General features: G+C 44.8%; 1 protein-coding gene across 2 annotated transcripts; it reads left to right on the forward strand.

Annotated features, from left to right (window-relative positions):
* LOC106034146 (transmembrane 4 L6 family member 1-like) lies at positions 1 to 17,830 on the forward strand. Of its 2 annotated transcripts, none has more exons than XM_013178079.3 (6): positions 1 to 632; positions 3,683 to 3,865; positions 8,126 to 8,191; positions 13,871 to 14,016; positions 14,824 to 15,007; positions 15,509 to 17,830. In XM_013178079.3, exons 2-6 carry the CDS (start codon positions 3,695 to 3,697, stop codon positions 15,527 to 15,529), a joined length of 588 nt encoding a protein of 195 aa, XP_013033533.1. In that variant the 5' UTR covers positions 1 to 632; positions 3,683 to 3,694; the 3' UTR covers positions 15,530 to 17,830. The 2 variants fall into 2 exon arrangements, with proteins under 2 accessions (XP_013033533.1, XP_047932476.1); XM_048076519.2 differs by having other exon boundaries at positions 3,686 to 3,865.
* Positions 17,831 to 18,280: the final 450 nt, after the last annotated feature.

Raw genomic sequence — 18,280 nt, forward strand, 5'->3', positions numbered from 1 at the left:
AAGCCAGTGAGGTGAAGAGTGGGAATAATCCCCAAACCACACCTTACTCCCCTATGAGATTGTTATCTGCCCTTGTCTCTCACCCCTTGAGCTATCACTCCTACCCTCCCTTTTGGGCTGAAAGCAGCATGCTTTGGAGCAAAGCCAAAGCCAAACTTTAACCAACAAAAGCCTGCTGTGCGGAAGATGACTCTGCACCGACTGATGGAGTTTGCTGTACCACTGCCTTGTGCTTTGACCGCGCTTTCTGCACAGCACAGGGTGCTCCTCTTCATGTGCCTCTCCTCCCCTCTACAACTGCACATAGCCGAAATGGTTTTGGCAGTGGAGAGGGCTCCACCGATCCCAAATTCATGTCCTGGGGGGCTGAGGCATTGACCGCTGGAACGCTGCCCTCAAGTAATCGATCGGGCAGGGTGGCGCGCAAACCTCGTGCTGGCCAACCAGCAACAAGTTGGGGTATTTCCTCATTCTCTGGAGAGGAACCACTATTTGTTTAACAGAGGCCATCACCCGAAAACATCGGTGTGCCTCTCTCGGGCTGCCACGCTCCAGGAAAGGGGAGCTGGGAAGCTGGACGCAGGCCGTGGGAAGCTCTGGGGCCTGGAGGCCATCTTAGGCCCGTATAAAAGGTAAGCAGTGGTATTTCTTCTCTCAGCATTACAAAACAAAACTTTCTAAAGCCCTAGCTTGAAATTAGAAGCTCACTCTCAGCGCCTCGCCTAACGAAGCTGCAGAGAGTGCTTTTGTTTGCTGAATTAATAAAGCATTTTGAGCGCTTCTGGCAACCCAGAGTGTTTTCCTAAGCTGTAATAACACGGCCAGATCCTCTCTGTGATGTGCACAGGTCACAGAGCTGCGTTGATTTTGGTGGTGGAGGCTCTCGTTAGATCTGGCGATTGACGGTTGCCTGAATTCTCCTTGCAGTGTGAATTGGTGTTGAGATAGGTCAGGGCCGGATCCTTCCCGGCGTAAACCTGCGCTCTCCCAGCCAAAGCGGCGTCCTGCTCCCGAGCTCCAGGTGAGAATTAGGCCCTGCAGCTACGTGCGAGAGATGCGGAGGAGAGCGTGCAGCTCCCCGACAAGACCGAGCTGTACGCGAGGAGAAAAGGCTGTGCCCGTGCTTGTTCGCTCCTCTCTGCGGGGGGAGCAGGTGAAGCTGGGCAAACGAGTGGAAAAGCAAAAGTGGGAATGAAACGGGAGAGCAGGCAAAGGTCAACATAATAAAAAATACCAAATGCATTTGGCGCTTGGAGAAAGACAGTTAAAATACCTTTTTTTTTTTTTTTTTTCCTTCCATCCCCTCCCTGCTTCATCCTTCCTTTGCACATTGCCAGTCTGGTCAGATTTTTATCTTTTTAAGTCAGGGCTTTTTTCCAGATGCTTGCAAAATGCCCTGCCCAATTTTGAGCATTATATAAACAATAGGTAATGACCATAAACCAAGTTAAACGTTCCTTTCTGAAATAGTTTAATGCCAGATAACTTGTTTTAAAGCTGGATTAGAATGCATAATGTGATTATAAAGTACTCAGAAGATAATGCATATGAGCAGAGTGCTCTTATTAAATTCATAGCAACAGAGAACAATGCAATTTTTTGCTGTAGAAATGCAAACTCAGAAGTCTCTGGCAATTGCAGAGCCCTCGCAGCAATATACCGAATCCCTTCAAATCAGAGGTCTGAGAACACAGGTCTGTCTTCATGCCTTACCTCACCTTTTTGCTGTCTTCATTCTGTCATCAAAGCCGGGTTCAGTCTGTCTCTGGCTGTCTCAAAGATCTTCATACTGCCTTCTGCCTGGGCTTTTTTGCTTGGGAACCCAACCTGGATTGATTTCTGTACTCCTACTCTGCTTAATATCTTCCCAACACCAACTTTTGACACAAAACTTTCAGGATTAGCCAATGCACATGACTAAATTGAGGCAGGTTTCACTGTTTACTGCCTTGGCTATTACAAAAACTATTTGCACGTAGCAAGCGTAGGCTTGTGTGCGTGCATGGGTGCGTGTGTATAACACAGGTGTGTGTAACAAAACAGTGGGTATCCAGATCCTTCTTTTACATTTTACGTGCTGATCATAAAGCAGAACCTCTTTTGTCATAAATCACCAGCTTTCTCTGAGGACAGAAACCTGCACGTTTTTTTTTATGCATTTGGAAACCTTGAGCTGGAGTGAAGTTATAAGAATAACAGAATGGTTTGGGCTGGAAGGGACCTTAAAGCCCACCCAGTTCCAACCCCCTGCCATGGGCAAAGACATCTCACACCAGACCAGGGTGCCCAAAGCCCCATCCAGCCTGGCCTTGAGCACCTCCAGGGATGGGGCATCCACAGCTTCTCTGGGCAGCCTGTGCCAGGGCCTCACCACTCTCACAGTAAAGAATTTCCTCCTAATATCTAATCTTACTCAACTCCTTTTTTTTTTTTTTTTTTTAGTTTAAAACCATTTCCCCTTTTCTTTTCACTACAGGTCCTGGTAAAAAGTCTTTCTCTGTCTTTCTTATAAGCTCCCTTTAGGCACTGGAAGGCTTCTATAAGGTCTCCCCTTCTCTTCTCCAAGCTGAACAACCCCTGATCAGAAGAAGTTGTGATCAGTTTGTCCCGTAAAGTTAATAGCAGTGTGAAAGTTCAATAACCTCAGTTCCAATAGTCTGAAATTTCCAACCTTCCATGGAGAAATATCTGTGGATCCAGCTTTGTATTGATCAGCCTTCTCTTGTTGGCTAAAGATTGTAGCACAGGTGTAGCATGAGCTGGGGTTGTTTAGTTCGGTGAAGGGAGATCTAATAGCAGCCTACAGAAGGCTTGGAGGGGAATGATGAAGGTGATGGAGAGATAGGAGAGGATAAAGTGAGGAGCAACTGCAACATTTGCAGCTTATGAGGTTCAGACAAGATGGGAGGAAAGATGTTTTCACCCAGATGCTGTGGCAGCCCTGTAACAGGTCCTCAAATGACATCATTTTAGCTCCATCCTATGGGGGTTTCAAGGCTCAGCCACACAAAGCCATGGCTGATGCAGAGCTCTAGTGCTGGTGGCACTCAGCTTTCAGCAAGAAGTTGGACTGCACACCTGCAGAGACCTCTTCCAACCAGAGCCTCATTTGTGTCGATTCTTTGATTTTAACAGATGATTCTTTGATCTTGGAAGAAAAACCTGACCGCTCTGGAGTGTTAAGCTGCAGTTTTACACATTATGGTGGGATGGCTCTGTGACCTGCCCTTGGCAAATAGCCCCCGAACTTGATGTACTTATGTTTTTTTAAATCGGCTTCCTAGGACTGCCATCCCAGGCAACCTGAAGCTCCTGCACATGGCCTTAGCCCCACCATGAGTCTGCCAACAGGGTATCAATTTGTGTGGTCACAGTTGTGTTCCCAGTGGACAGACAGTCGTCCATTAACAACTAAAGTGTACATCTCCATTCATTTAATGCCAACTCGTTTACTCCTGACAATTTTAAATAAATCCAATTAAAGCAACCCAGTCTGGAATAATTCCAGTTTAAATAAAGACTCTGGAGGGAACAGACACTGTATAACAATATTACCTGTGTATGTCTGAGCTGGAACATTTCTTGCCTCACATCTGGTTCTTCTTTCATTAGAGAAGAAAACTGCTGAAATCCCATGCCTGTAACACCACAGTAACCCAAACCTACCTGCATCTTTCCTCAGCAGCAAGCTACCATGTGCACAGGGAAGTGTTCGAGGTGCATTGGCATCATCCTGTTCCCACTGGCTCTATGTGCTATAGTCTCCAACATCCTCCTCTACTTCCCCAACGGGCAAGTCCTGCAGCTCAGCGAGATAACCGATCTGGTCTGGTTCTTCCATGGCATTTTGGGAGCTGGGATACTGGTAAGAGAGAAGTGTTGCTTCTGCTTCTTACGTTTTGTTGGACCTCTGTTAATTTAACAAAAATCATAGCAATATCTTGGGCACAAATATCTGAGCAGCTTAACTGGGAAGGTGGGGTACAAGACTGAGAAAATGCCTTCAGGACTGACAAAGTCACCTGTCACGGGAATACAACATATTCCTGAAATCAATGTCAAGACTACAGGTAAGGGAGAAGCAGTAGGAGTGCTTTCCCCTGGGGAGAAAAGTGATGTGGGTGTTCATGTCTCCATAAGTCAAAACAATGCTGACCCCTACGCTCATCTGGAGATGGTGAGATTTCATCCCTTCCTTACGCCTCTAACTGATTTTATTCTGACAAAAAAAATATTAAGGGAAAAACTGAAAGGTGTTTTAGTAGGTATTCATTAGAGACCCAGCCAACGCTGTGTGAATGTGGAGCTGCAAATGGCTTAAATCCCAGATACCTCCTGTGTTCCTCCAAAGCCACCTCCTTCTGGATTGGGTCTGGCTTGTGTGCGATGCTCTGTGACCAGTTCCTCCATTCCACCACTCAGGAAAAATTGTTTCCATCTGAATATCCATAACCAGAAGGGAACATGTTTGGGAACACTGATCTTTCCGGTTCATCAGAAAGCTGCTCCTTGTACCTTCTTTGTTTCACGCCCAAGTGCAGATAAAAAGCCAAGCGAGTGGCATACATATGACAAGTACTGGCTGTTATGCAGCCTAGGCAGATGGTAAATTGCCACAGAGCTGGGCACCTGCACATCAAAAAAAAAAAAAGCCTGAATATTTAAGAATAATTAATTTAGAAAGAAGCAAATCTCATTCAGTCAGCTCATGATGCAGCTTCCACTTAAGTCTATGGGAAAACTACAATGGATGTGGTTCAGACTCATATTTCCCCCAGCAGAAATGTGGTATAGGATCATTCAATAAATTGTTCTCCACCAGCAGCTTGCGTCCTTCTTCCAGCTGCCACTCGGGCACATTACTCACACTGAGCTCGAACGTAAGCATAGTGTGTGGAAGGCAGCCTAAAGGAAGAAGTGGAACTACATGAGAGACCTGCGGAAAATTCGTATCACTGCAAGCCCAGGAGTCATTGGCGTTCAATGAAAGGAAAGGCAGATGTTAAGCTTGAGAGCATCACAGGCTCATTCAAAATGTGCCTTCTTTTACGGCCTCCACAGAGGTGTGCCTGTGGCCGGCACCACATACATCAAAAATGAGAACAGAAAGTGAGAGGGGAGGAAAAAATTGTGCTGACCTTGAAAACTCAGACGGCAGCACTAGGAGTAATTATCAATCCACAAACAACGGCATTGAGTGTACGCGTTTTCCAGAGAACAGCGTGACAAATGCCCACAGGTGACGAGTAGAGGAAAGAAAGCGCTATCATCAGCTCCTTCTTCCAAGTGATGGAAGCATGAAAATGGAGACTGGCTTCTGGGCCATGCAGAGAAGTAATGCGAGGGGCAGGGTTCCCCATGACCGGAGCCCGGGCTGTATCCTGGCTCCCCAGTGAGAACAGACCAGGCTGCATGGCATTCCCCCATGCCAGGAAACCCGCTTCCACCTGGGGTCTTAATCCATCAGCTGATACCCAGATCATCAGCACGCCCCTTGGCTGAGCAGACAGCCCCACTCATCCCTCCTCATCCACTGCTTCTCTAATGGAAATTTCATATGACATGAAAACCTCTCCACTTTCTTATTTCCAGTGTTGAGTGTGTAAAGAGGAAAGCTGTCTCCATGTGTCACAGTAACATCCTTCCTAATGGAAAGCCTAAGTGAAGCACTGGGAAATGCCTGTCTGAGCCATGGCTCACGCACAGCCCTCGTTTTACTGACAGCAGCCAAATCTAGCAAATTTCCATTCCCAATCAAAAGGCAGCAGTTTATAATCAGGCACTGAAAAAAAAAAAAAAAGGAAAGAAAGACAGAAAGAAGGAGAGAAGGAGAGAGAGAAGGAAAGAGAGAAAGAGAAAGAGAAAGGAACAGAAAAGAAGAAAAGAAAAGAAGAAGAAAATGGATAGGGAAGGGAAGGGAAGGGAAGGGGGAAGGGAAGGGAAGGGAAGGGAAGGGAAGGGAAGGGAAGGGAAGGGAAGGGAAGGGGGAAGGGAAGGGAAGGGAAGGGAAGGGAAGGGAAGGGAAGGGAAGGGAAGGGAAGGGAAGGGAAGGGGGAAGGGAAGGGAAGGGAAGGGAAGGGAAGGGAAGGGAAGGGAAGGGAAGGGAAGGGAAGGGAAGGGAAGGGAAGGGGGAAGGGAAGGGAAGGGAAGGGAAGGGAAGGGAAGGGAAGGGAAGGGAAGGGAAGGGAAGGGAAGGGAAGGGAAGGGAAGGGAAGGGAAGGGAAGGGAAGGGAAGGGAAGGGAAGGGAAGGGAAGGGAAGGGAAGGGGGAAGGGGGAAGGGAAGGGAAGGGAAGGGAAGGGAAGGGAAGGGAAGGGAAGGGAAGGGAAGGGAAGGGGGAAGGGAAGGGAAGGGAAGGGAAGGGAAGGGAAGGGAAGGGAAGGGAAGGGAAGGGAAGGGAAGGGAAGGGAAGGGAAGGGAAGGGGGAAGGGAAGGGAAGGGAAGGGAAGGGGGAAGGGAAGGGAAGGGAAGGGAAGGGAAGGGAAGGGAAGGGAAGGGGGAAGGGAAAGGAAGGGAGGAAGGGAAGGAAAGGAAAGGAAGGGAAAGGAAAGGAAAGGAAAGGGAAGGAAAGGAAAGGAAAGGAAAGGAAAGGAAAGGAAAGGAAAGGAAAGGAAAGGAAAGGAAAGGAAAGGAAAGGAAAGGAAAAAAGGAAAAAAAAGGAAAAAAGGAAAGGAAAAAAGGAAAAAAAAGGAAAGGAAAGGAAAGGAAAGGAAAGGAAAGGAAAAAAAAAAAGGAAAAAAGGAAAAAAGGAAAAAAGAAAGCTGCCAGGCAAACCCTTCATCCTTAGCCAGGCTAGTAAAAGAATAGTGCCCACAGCTTAGATGGGAAACCTCCGAAGAAGAAAGACAGCCCTGGAGGAAAGGGCAACATTAGCTCTCCTGAGAGCCAGACGATAGCATGCTGGGGCTGGGGCTGCCGTGGGGATCACCTGTGATTATTTAAGAGCTGGCTTTTTTCAGGAAGAGGAAAGTCTTTTAAACAATTCTCTACATCTGCAGGCCTCCAACCGTGGTCCAATGACCACTGCTCATGCTGGAGGCTGCCTCTGAGGGGTGCATAAAATACAGCTAAGAGGAAATCCACTGAAGAATATTTATGGGCTGCAAGACTAAGCAGGTTTCATAACACTGTCCTACATAGTGTAACATAGATATTCGCACTGTAAATTCCCTGAGCCTCATTCACCTTGGACATTCTGCTCTTCCTCTCCTACATGGGACAACATCTTTCCAGCATTTAGTCAGGCTGTTTTTTACAGCTTTTTCCTTTTCCTTATTTTTTTTCTCCTTCTTTCATTAACTTTACAGAGACCATTTCCTAGTTTGTCTAATACTTACCTCCTTACATTGCTCTGTAAGACGCCTACACAGACAGTGGTGGGCAGAGGCAGCAGGAGTGCTTTGGCTGCACAGCTAGACCCACAAAAGCTTTCTTGCCCTCTAGCTACCAAACTGAATGCAGCCTTTCCTATCTCCAGAGCGCCTGTGTAAGGTGGCGTTATGTCCTGAGACATGGATGATTGCTGACTCCGCTATATCATCCAGCTCCACCTGTTCATTACCATGGAGAAAGCTGATGTGAATTGTGAGTTTCCTGTTGAGTAATGTCCATCATGTAGGTTTTCCAGAAGCTTAGTACAAAGAACATAAGTTCGATGTTTTTCAGGAAGTTTAAGGCCCACTTCCCAATTATAATTTAGAGCAGGATGCTCAGAAGATTTAAACTGTCGTAACTCTTGCTGCAGGGATAAATAAACTTATTTAGATTCTGCTGAAGTGAAAGTCAAGAGGGAAACGTTTTCTTCTGTGTCATGGAAATTTATACTCTCTCAAGAAAACATTTTTATATTTATTTTTTTTTCATAAACATTCAAAATTTCCATTCCAGAATGGACAATATCCCAGTGCTTAAAACACTCAACCGAGACAGAGAAGGGAAAGCAAACTCTTCAGCAAGAAGCACCATTGCAGCTGGTGCAACTCATGGAGAAGTGCTAGAAGGTGGTTTGCATTTGAGGAATGCGATGCCCCAGCTCCTAGACTTTAAAAACCATCCAAACAGAAGTACTGCATACCAATTCTGTGATTCTATGATTTCTATGAATTAAGCTTGTGCTTTTCTCACAGGCTATTCTGCCGGCATTCATGATGCTGGGGGCAGGTGGAGCAGGATGTTGCGCTAACAGATGTGGGGTAAGTAGATGTGTTGAAATGGCACTACAGGGTTTGCACAATAGCTCTTAAATGGCTGCTCAGCAGACGGAAACGTACAATGACAAACCGTCACACCACCATCAACAGCCAAGTCAGGGAAATGCAGAAGAAGAGCTTGATCTGCAGCGTCCCTGGGCTGGGGCTGAGATCTCAGTTAGCCAACAGGAATGTTGTGATGTTACAGCCACTGATATGAGGGAAATCATACTCAGCCAGGGAGGTACAGGAGCATTTAGCCACAGTGCTGAGGGTAGAGGGGGACAAAGACACTCCACCTCACCCTACAAAAAGTAAAGCATGGCTCCAGCTTTCTCCTGCTTGAAGTGATCCTAAAAATTGAGACAACTGCCCATTCCTTCTGCTTTCCTCTCTCCTCTTTCTGGTCCTCTTTCCTCCATAACTCTCCATGACAATTAGCTTTACCATAGATTCATCCCTGCTTACCTGTGTATGGGCAGATAATTCATCTACTTTTCTGGTCCAGGCTAAAAGCCTGAGCCACTGCAGCTGGCACTGAGGAACCAGCTCTGCTTCCCAGTGTCTGGTCACCAGGCAAGGCTCTGACCCACAGCATGTGTTTGCCCAAGGGTTATGTACATGAGAGCTGTAAATGTAATTTGGGCTCTCTGTCATCCACACAAAGGCCAGAGAGATTTTTTCCCTTGATAATTAAGAATGAAACAGCATTTTATACAGGCATCTTCAATAATCTTCAAGCCCAGGGCACAGACTTCTGTGTGGCCATCATTATTAGCAAGAATAAACTGGCTTAGAAATGCTGTTTTTTTTTTAAGTCTTCTTCCCTCCCAGAAACAGCCTTTAACAAGAGATTCAATTACAATAAAGCATCTCTTCTGTACTCTTCAATTATTATTTAGTTTGATCTGTGAATGACCTTTACCTCTTCAAGATGTTTTACTTTACTTGGTTCATTATTCATAATACCAAAATAACATTCTTAGTTGGGATGTCAGCGAGTACATCCCGAGGGACATGTCATTACACTGATTTTACTAGGTGTCCTATGCACAGCAAGCAGGATTTTGCTAGTGAAGGCCAAGTAGGCCAGTCGCAGGGCTGGGATGTGAGCCTCGGCACGGCGAGCCCAGTGCCACAGCCAGCTGCTTCTCCAAATTCTGAGTGATATAGAAAGCAGCGGTGAAAAACAGCAGTGCTGTGGGTGTTCCTGTGCCCTGCTGAAAGTAGTAAGTGGGGAAATTCAGCTGGTCTGGGCTCAGTTCAGTCTCCGCTCTCCCTTAATCCCAACCCTAAATATTACACAGCCAAGAGTTGAATGTCCCAGGACAGGCTGGGTTTGCTCCTTCAGCCCACTGACTATGGCAGCAGCACAGTGCTGCCCAGCAGCCCACATCTGCAGACCTCCATGTGCTCCCCACCACCACCGTTTCACTGCCCGAGATGGTGCTAGCTATGGCCCGCGGTGGCCAGGTACCCTGTCTGCAGCTTCCCAGCACTGAGAGGTTTTGTACAAACTGTTCCTCCTCTTCCTTGTTTGCTCTTAGAGGAATACAACAAAAACGTTGTTGAGAAACTAGTTTATGTTCTACAGTATCTGTAGGAAGAGAGTCGATGGCCAGATGATGAAGCTACTGACAAGCACGTTAGAGAAAATCTTGGCGAGGACAATATAGCTTTGAAATGGCTGTCTGGGACTGTGGAAACTGTCCACCTCTTAAAAGTGGAAAAAGGTGCAGCTGTACAAGTCATCCTGTGGCTTAAAAGTATAAATGAGATGAGGGCACAAGCAAAAAGTGAGTTGCTATGGATGGCATTAAAACATTTCCCCTCCACAGCCCCTGGGGAAAAGTGATTTCCAAGCATGGAGAAAGATGGGAGTTGGACTCAGTGTTCCTGGTGAGTCCCTTCCAACTCAAGATATTCTCTGATCCTATAGAAAATGTGACTTCTGTAGGGAGATCTGAAGACCAGTGATGTGTTTCTTCAGGAGAAGAAGCCTTACGGAAACTTTGCCTTGGGGATAGTGTGAGGACATGCGCAGAGACCCACGGCAGGGTGGCTCAGACACCCTGACCATACGGGCTGCGTACCCAGGGCTGGATGGTGTGAGTCACCAGGCTCCAGAAAGCAGAGGAGCTCTGGGGCTGGTTCAAACATGCACCATGGAAGCGGCGTCCCAGGGTGCCAGAGCTCCCTGCAAGGTGCCTCTGGGATGACCTGAAATTGGGTCCCCAGCTTTGGTGGCTTGTCCAACCAACTTCCATCCACCAGCAGGAAAATAGCCCTCACTAGAGCTACTCAGGAGTCACTGTGGTCTGAAGGATAGATTGGCCACCTTTTTGCTTTTTTAAGCTAAAAAAAAATTAAGCTAAAAAATAGCTTTTGCTAAAAAAAAAAAAAAGCTAAAATAAATAGTAATTGGAATGACTATTCAGCCAGAATATAACCATTTTCCTCAGGGTTGGGACTCTATCCTGTGATAATTTGTGCAGTTCCTGGTTTAATAGATCAGACTTCATCACAGTCTTTACATGCTGCTGAAATATCAACAACAGTAAGAATAATTACTGTATTTCTCATCCTTTTATTCATCATATTAAGTTGTCCAGTTAACAGTGATTATGTTCTGCGTTGATTAATTCTTTTTTTCATTAATCCATTTTAAGCCGTTGCCTGCAAAAACACCTAGATGGCTTGTTGTTCTTGCTTTATGAAGTAATGACTTTGGAAAGTAACAGATTTAGAAAGCTTCAGTGTCCTGCAGCTTAGCATGTACACAACTGAAAACACCTGCTGCGCTGGCACAATGAGGAAAAAAGGCCCCTAAAATGCAGCATATGTCATTGCATCAGCAAGCATACTCAGTATTTCACTCTACACCTTTCTTAAGAGTTACTAGTAGAACAAGAATAGCCATAGAATCTTTCCAGACCAACAAACCTAGATAAGTGAGATATCTGAATAACCAGGCAGGATATTAATTCTTAAAATAAAATAATAATAATAATTAATAAATAAAAATATAAACAAATAAATAACACACAGAGAAGAAACAAAATCTGTATGAGACAAAGGCCAGAGGAAAAAAGAGCAGTAGAGAGCAGTACCATCTGGGACAGGAGGAACTTGGTAACTTTCCCAAAGCAGCTGATGCAAATGCTCAAAGAACCAATGCTAAAAACTTTCATTAGCTCTGCAAAGACAAATCAATTTTGTGAAGGATAAAGCATGATAATGGTAAAAGAAAGTTAGGAAAAATGATCAGCAAAACCTCTGCAAGAGGTAGAGAACTGGCCAACACTACTCAAAACTAAATATTTCAACAAACTCAAGCATCTCAGCTTAGACTTCTTTTTGCAACTGAAGATGCAAATGAGGAAATAAAAATACAAAATAAAAAAGTGATAAGTGAAAACAATATAAGTAGGGAAAATGTTGAACAGTTGAGATGATGAGATAGTATTATTAACTGATCCAACAGTTAATAAAATTGTTGGATTTCCATAGAATATGGGGCAAACCTCTAGAAAAGTCTCCAGACCAGTAAATATAATGGGTAAAAGCCACCCTGTGTCTAGAAAATGCTGAGAAGAGCCAATTTAACAGCTGCATCCATTTCAGAGTCCCTTTTCAGCGACAAGTAAAATCTTTGAGCATGTGATCATAGGTACAGTAAAGGAAATAGGTGAAACAAAGCCAACCATGCAGCCAAGAGATTCCAAATGAGAAAATCGTGTGTCAAAGAACAGTCATGAAAGACAGCACTGACAAGTACTACTGGTACCAGTACTAACCACTATCAAACATAGTAACAGCAAGAGACCATTTGACTTTTTCTATCATGATTGTCATTGGGACTTCCCATACTGCTGTGTTGTGATGAAACTAATCATTATCATAATTAAGATCATTTAACCAAGATGTAGATGCACAGATGAAGTAAACAGAAAACAGATCAGGAGAAATGGTTCAGCTAGGCAGGAGCTTCAGACATGGTATCAGTCACTCACCTTCACTGCAAGGCATAGCTGGTGATCTTATTATGAGACGCAGGGCATCGGCTACAACCCAGACACTGCCTTGGTCCAGGGCAGTATTCCAGATTATCTACATTTTGCTGACCATGACGCTCTGCTAAGATGCAACTCAGACAGCATGCAGATAAAGACAGAAAGAGTGTCCAGCTTGGCAAAAAAAAATAAGACAATTATTAATCATTGGGATGAAATAAGTCTCATGAGAAATCCCAGCAACTGGTAGCTGAAGGATTGCTTTAGAAGCAAAGAACACACAAAATAAGTCAATTCACACACTGGCAACAGGCAAGAAGGCACAGAAAGCAGTAATGTAATTGGTTGGCAAGTTGGAAATTGCATTCACCAGCTTAAACATGTCTGGATAGCGAGGAGTTTTTGAGACTATGTCACAAATCTCCAAAGTGGACAGTAGATATTTCCATCTGGGTCTGTAGTGCAGAGCTCTGCAGAGCAGCTGACATTAGACCTTCTTTTTGGACTGTTAGACCTCACCGGTATTTGCTGGCAATAGGGAAATGGGAGGCCTGAGGTGCCCAGCTTCAAATGCAAGTCATGGATGGGAGTGTTTGCCACGTGCTTCCCCAGGCTTGCAGGCAGTCCTGCTGCCTTGCCTCTTGACCTGGTCTTCTCCTGGCTCTGTCCGTTTGCTCCACAGAGTTTCTGCCCTCTTCTCCTTCTTGGCATTGTTGCAAACAACCACAAATCCTTGTTAAGGATTCTTGACTAGACTTGTGGAAAGTCTGCCATAGACACAACATTAGTAGCACCTGCCTGAGCTTCTTGCTCCTATATGCAAACTGCAACCAGATACATACCATCCATTAATGGAGAACTACCCCAACACAGAACAAAAGGAGCACTTTCATGGGAGCAGTGCTTCACACGTCATTTGAAGTCACCACTGGTTCATTGCCACATGCAGTATAGTTAGATTCTTCAACATGAGCAGTGGTAACCACATTTCTTGCTGTTGCAAAATGAAGGAAAGCAGCCATAAGAATGGCTGTGTTGCATTCCTCACTAACTGGCAAAAATAACTAACACATATTCCATTGCTTTCATACCTGGTTCAGTAATTGCTTGGCCCTTGGCTTCTGTTGGTTCAAGGGCTGAAAAGGGTGCTCCTGGAGAAGAGCTGGAAATGCCAAGCCATGTGATATCACCATGGAATGGCTTGGGTTGGAAGGGACATTAAGGACCACCCAGCTCCAACCTCCTACCATGGGCAGGGACACCTCCCACCACATCAGGTTGCTCAAAGCCCCATCCAGCCTGGCCTTGAACACCTCCAGGGATGGGGCATCCACAGCTTCTCTGGGCACAGAGGACCATGTCAAGCCAATGCTGGCTTCATATTGGCTTTTTGAAAGAAGAGCTGTAAGATTTATAATAATAAAATGGAATGATTATGGCTATGGTCTTAGCCACTTTTAAAAGCAAAACAAGTATAGTCTGAAATCCTTTAACATCTAGGACAGCTGCACTAGTGAGGAGTCAACTATTTTTTATGCCACAAATATCATGCTATGAGTTCTAGCATATAGTAGGAAACAGATAGATAGTTTCCTTCCCACTAATTGTAAGCTTTCCATGACAGTCAGTGCCTCTGTTCATGTGATACTGAAGACCTTTTCCCTTTCAGATGCTGCTGTCAGTGTTTCTGTCTCTGCTGGGACTTGCAGGAGGAGTGTACTGTGCAGTCTTCTCCTCAATGGGTCTGATTGGGGGCCCTCTGTGTGACACGGGTGATGGAGAATACATCTACCCTTTCAGGAACAACACTCTGGAGTGAGTATGACTTGCAGGCTCCTCCAGCCTTGCTTTCCCTGATCCACAAATACACCTTCTTAGAGGAAATCTGAATTTTTCTAAAGTGGACTGGTGATCCACCTTGCCTACACCTGAATTCACACTCCTTTGAGCCAACATGTTCCAGCTGGTCATCTCCTTGACCAAGGGCTTACATGTGAGCAAGGTGCCTGAGTTTCTTCCATCATGCTTGTCAGCAGCCCTTTGTGCAAGATGCACCACACTTTCAAAAGGCTGCTGAGCAATGAGCTGTGACTCTCATCAGTCAAAAGGAAGTATTTGACAACTATGCCACGTTAATCTGTTAAATCATCATGAATTGTGTCTACTCTGCTTAATTTTGAAAAGCAAAGCAAAGATCTCCTTTGATTCTTTAAGATTAACCGTGGCAACCACGATGTTCAAGCCAGAGCTAGAGATGATGGATGGGCTGGGCTGAGGTAACACAGCAGAAATGGAGATTATGGAGACCCATTTTTAAAACCATTAGGGACCTTCCCCTTCAGTTATTAGCTGTGAAACAAAAGGGAGATTCTTGAGCATGCAGCAAAGTACAGGTGTAGCTCTCTTCCCAAGTCATCAATTACAACCTTGCAAAGGGAATCGTAAAGAGAATCACCACCTTTTACCAACTGTAGGAGAATTTGAGATTCAATTCCCACTGTGCAGACAAGTTCAGAAAATGTAAACCAGAAAATGCAAAGCCTTTTTGTAATGGCATACAAGTGAAAGCATTCTCAGAGTGTAATTTTCTAATACAATGCCAATTATTCTTCTTTATCACAGATACAATTATTTGTTCAACCAGACAACATGGAGCATTTGCAAAGAACCTGAAAACATCATCCTTTGGAATATTGTCCTTTTCTCTATTCTCTTGGCCATTGGTGCAATTGAGGCTGTTCTTTGTTTCATTCAAGTTGCCAATGGACTTATTGGCTTCATATGTGGCACATGTATGAGGAAAAAGGTCGGTATGCAGTAAAAGGTATCAGAGTGCTTTGCATTCTTACCAATTCTGTATTTTAGGCTCTGATAATGGTACACGATCAGAGAGATATGCATAGCCCCCAAACGAGAACCTCTGGAGAGCAGAGGCAGCTCAGATGCATTTGCACATTGTCAGTCTCTCCATCACATTATAGTCTGGGACAACGCAGCCCTCAGATGTTTCAAAACAGATGAGAAGTGTGATGTATTGGCATGCCCAGCTGCATGGTTGTTTTCCTATTCAAGAAGCCTTTTTGATAAAATGTAATGACTGTCCTGTATGTAGAAGTGAGAAAGATGAGGATTAGAGGGGTTTTTAATTGGTAGTAAAAATGTTGTTTCACAAAACAGTAGAAAACCTCTTACAGTTTCATTTATCACCACTGCTTCCTTTCCACTGTTTATTTTCATTGTACAAGATGTTTGCAATAAGTCTGATACCCTCTGGAATATTAATCACTTTTCATTCATTGCCTTTCAGACAAATATTTTGGGAATGTGAACACCCTGCAGGGGATGCCAGGACATGCCCTGAACTGCACATTCATGTTTAAGGATAGTGCATTGTGCTGTATTTATGGGGGGAAGAAAGAAACCCCCAAATATTCAGGAGTTTCAGGAAGGTAAAATGCTTTTTTTTTTTTTTTTTTAATAAAGAAATCAAGGTGGAAATTGGCTAGATCATTTAAATCTGGGACTCCAAATTTTCATCTCTCTAAATATTCCTACTAAATCTCAGGTACTGCAAAAACACAGATCTTTCTGGTCCCAACTGCTGTGCTTGTGCTTAAAATGTAGATGGGTTGTCCTTGTCCTTGGATAAAAGCTCACCGCTTGCCCTCTTGTGTATAGGGGAAACAACCTGTGACAATGGACAATGTACACATTTTATCAGCTGCACAAAGCAGGATGTAAATAGCTCTGGCCGGATGTAAAGAGCTTCCCATTTCCCCCAAACCTGCCTTAAGCTCATCTGTCTGTTCCTGTTAACTTGCTACCCAGGGACCCAAGTTTACGTTAGGATCTGCAGATATGACGTTGAGCAGCATGAAGGCAAATGAAGCACACAGTTTTCAACCTCCCTCAGCCACCCTGGAGCCAAATCCCCTTCTCCTTTGGTATCTTGCTGTCACGTCTGGCAAATCCAATGCAATCCTAAATCAGTTCTTCAGGAGGACCTGACAGACATGGTGGCCCTAGAGGAGCATTTAGGTCAATGTAGATGGTAGGTTTTGGAACAAGAGTTTAACTATGTCCAGTTTAACAAAAAGAAGGAGAACCTCAGCATCAATTTTACCCTCACGAGACTGTGTAGGAGTCTCATGAATTTCCACACAGGGCTGTTCTAGAATAGATCACATGCACAAGCAATTAAGTGCTGAAGATAAACATTAAATCAATACGGGTAGTAATTACGTGCAGCTTAGTAACAAATAAGAGATACAATCTGCAAGGCAACAAATTGCATCAGTCGTGGTGTTACAGCAACAAGGATCCCAACAAGGATCTGCGTAATTCTCCATCATCAACCGAGATCAAGCCTGAAGTCCATGACTGGCAAATTTCAGGAACCCCATCAGTTCAACAACTTCCTCCAAGCTCAATTGTAGGACGTGCCCCTTATTTCCCTGAGTCAGGCAAATTGTAAGATAATTGTTTTCCATCCTGAACGCATGTACACAGTTATGAAAACCTGAGTGCATTTAAAGTATTTGGAATCCATTTTTCAAAAAGAGGCATTTATGTTTTCTCCAACAAATGTTGTTCATATTTCTGCATTGTTGCAAGTCATCTGAACAGATCCAGAGTTTCCAGACACACACAGCTGTCTGTGCCATCCTCTGATGCAGCACACAAAACCCTTCACACAAACTGGTGAAGGAAATGTCAGTTTTGCTAAGTAGAGGCGCACACATACACTTCCTTGGAGCACAGCTTCACTCCTAGAAGCAGGAAGCCTGCGTTACAAAGTTTAGAAGCACTTTGTAAAGTGCTTTGTAAAACAAAAGCACTTTGTAAAACAAGTGTAAGGCCTGTGGAGGGTTGCGAACATGACTAGGTGCATCCAAACTTGCCAGGTGGCTTAAAAAAGCTGATGTGCATAGTAAGCAGTGAAGCCTGGGCAATGCTACCACCCAAAGCAGACGACAAACTAAAGCCTACTGATTCAGCCAGGAAAAGAGCCAAGGAGGCAGCTAGAAGTAATGTCCAGCATGCAGTCAGACTGAGAGATACTTCACCTGCAACAGAAAGGCTATTATGAGCTCTTCGTGGTCCTTAAACATCAGCCCTGCCCTCATCCTTTGTCTCCCTGACTTTTATCTCTACGAGGGAGCCAGTTTGGGCTGTGCCAGCACCAGGATACAGAGATACCCACTGGTACGTATCATCCCCACCACAGAGGGGTAAATGTGCTGCTGCCATCTGCTTGTACCGAGCTGCCCTGCCCTGGGGATGTTTAGTGCCATGTCTGTGTACTGGGGATGTTTGGTGCCACGTCTGCGTACTGATGAGGATGCCATCTGTCCTGACCATTCTGTAATCACTGGCTTCACTGATACGTGTAAATATTAAATATTGTTATTCTGAAGTTATTTTCTGGTCTCATTTGTGTGACCTAAGCGGCTCATGACTTCAAACTAGCTCCAGTAGGAGCAAAGACAGAGAATTACACAGAAAGTAAAGTTAAATTCATCTTGTCTAACTTGAACCACCAAGTCAGTCAGTCTTTTCTGGGTTGAGAACAAGACACACAGTCCATGGAGAGAGGCAGGCTTCCCTGTCCCTTAATGAAAGAGAATTCTAAGGCAGACAGGAGGAATTACCTCTCTGGGCAAGGTAGTTGGGGACACTAGACAGGGACATCTGGTGCCGTCTGAAGTGCACCAAAGACCCCCGCTCAGCCTCCAGATGCCAATCCACATGGCAAGGGTCTCCTGCATGTCCTGTGTCACACCTGAGAGCTCCTCACAGGTTTCCACAGACCCAAATATCTCAGGTGGAGCTAACAACATGGAGCTGTGGGCGACCAAAACAAGTACACTGTTTTTTGCAAACGCTATTTCTTGCAGACACACCACACCAAAAATTCCTTTTGACCAGATACCTAAGGATGGTTAAAATTAGGTGAAATAATTTCAGCTGATGACTTCTGGAATCCTTCAAATCATGCTTTACATGTATGTCAAAGCCTGAGTGCTCAGAAATGGCACCAGAGCCTTGTCCTGGACCAGTCAGCACATCGTGGTATGGG

This window comes from Anser cygnoides, chromosome 1 (genome assembly GCF_040182565.1).
Source record: "Anser cygnoides isolate HZ-2024a breed goose chromosome 1, Taihu_goose_T2T_genome, whole genome shotgun sequence".
Lineage (NCBI taxonomy): Eukaryota > Metazoa > Chordata > Aves > Anseriformes > Anatidae > Anser > Anser cygnoides.

Coding starts and splice junctions, on each gene's coding strand:
- LOC106034146 (XM_013178079.3), top strand. CDS start 3,695: ATGTGCACAGGGAAGTGTTCGAGGTGCATTGGCATCATCCTGTTCCCA. Junction 8,192..13,870: donor GTTGCGCTAACAGATGTGGG/GTAAGTAGATGT, acceptor TTTCCCTTTCAG/ATGCTGCTGTCAGTGTTTCT. Junction 15,008..15,508: donor GCACATGTATGAGGAAAAAG/GTCGGTATGCAG, acceptor ATTGCCTTTCAG/ACAAATATTTTGGGAATGTG.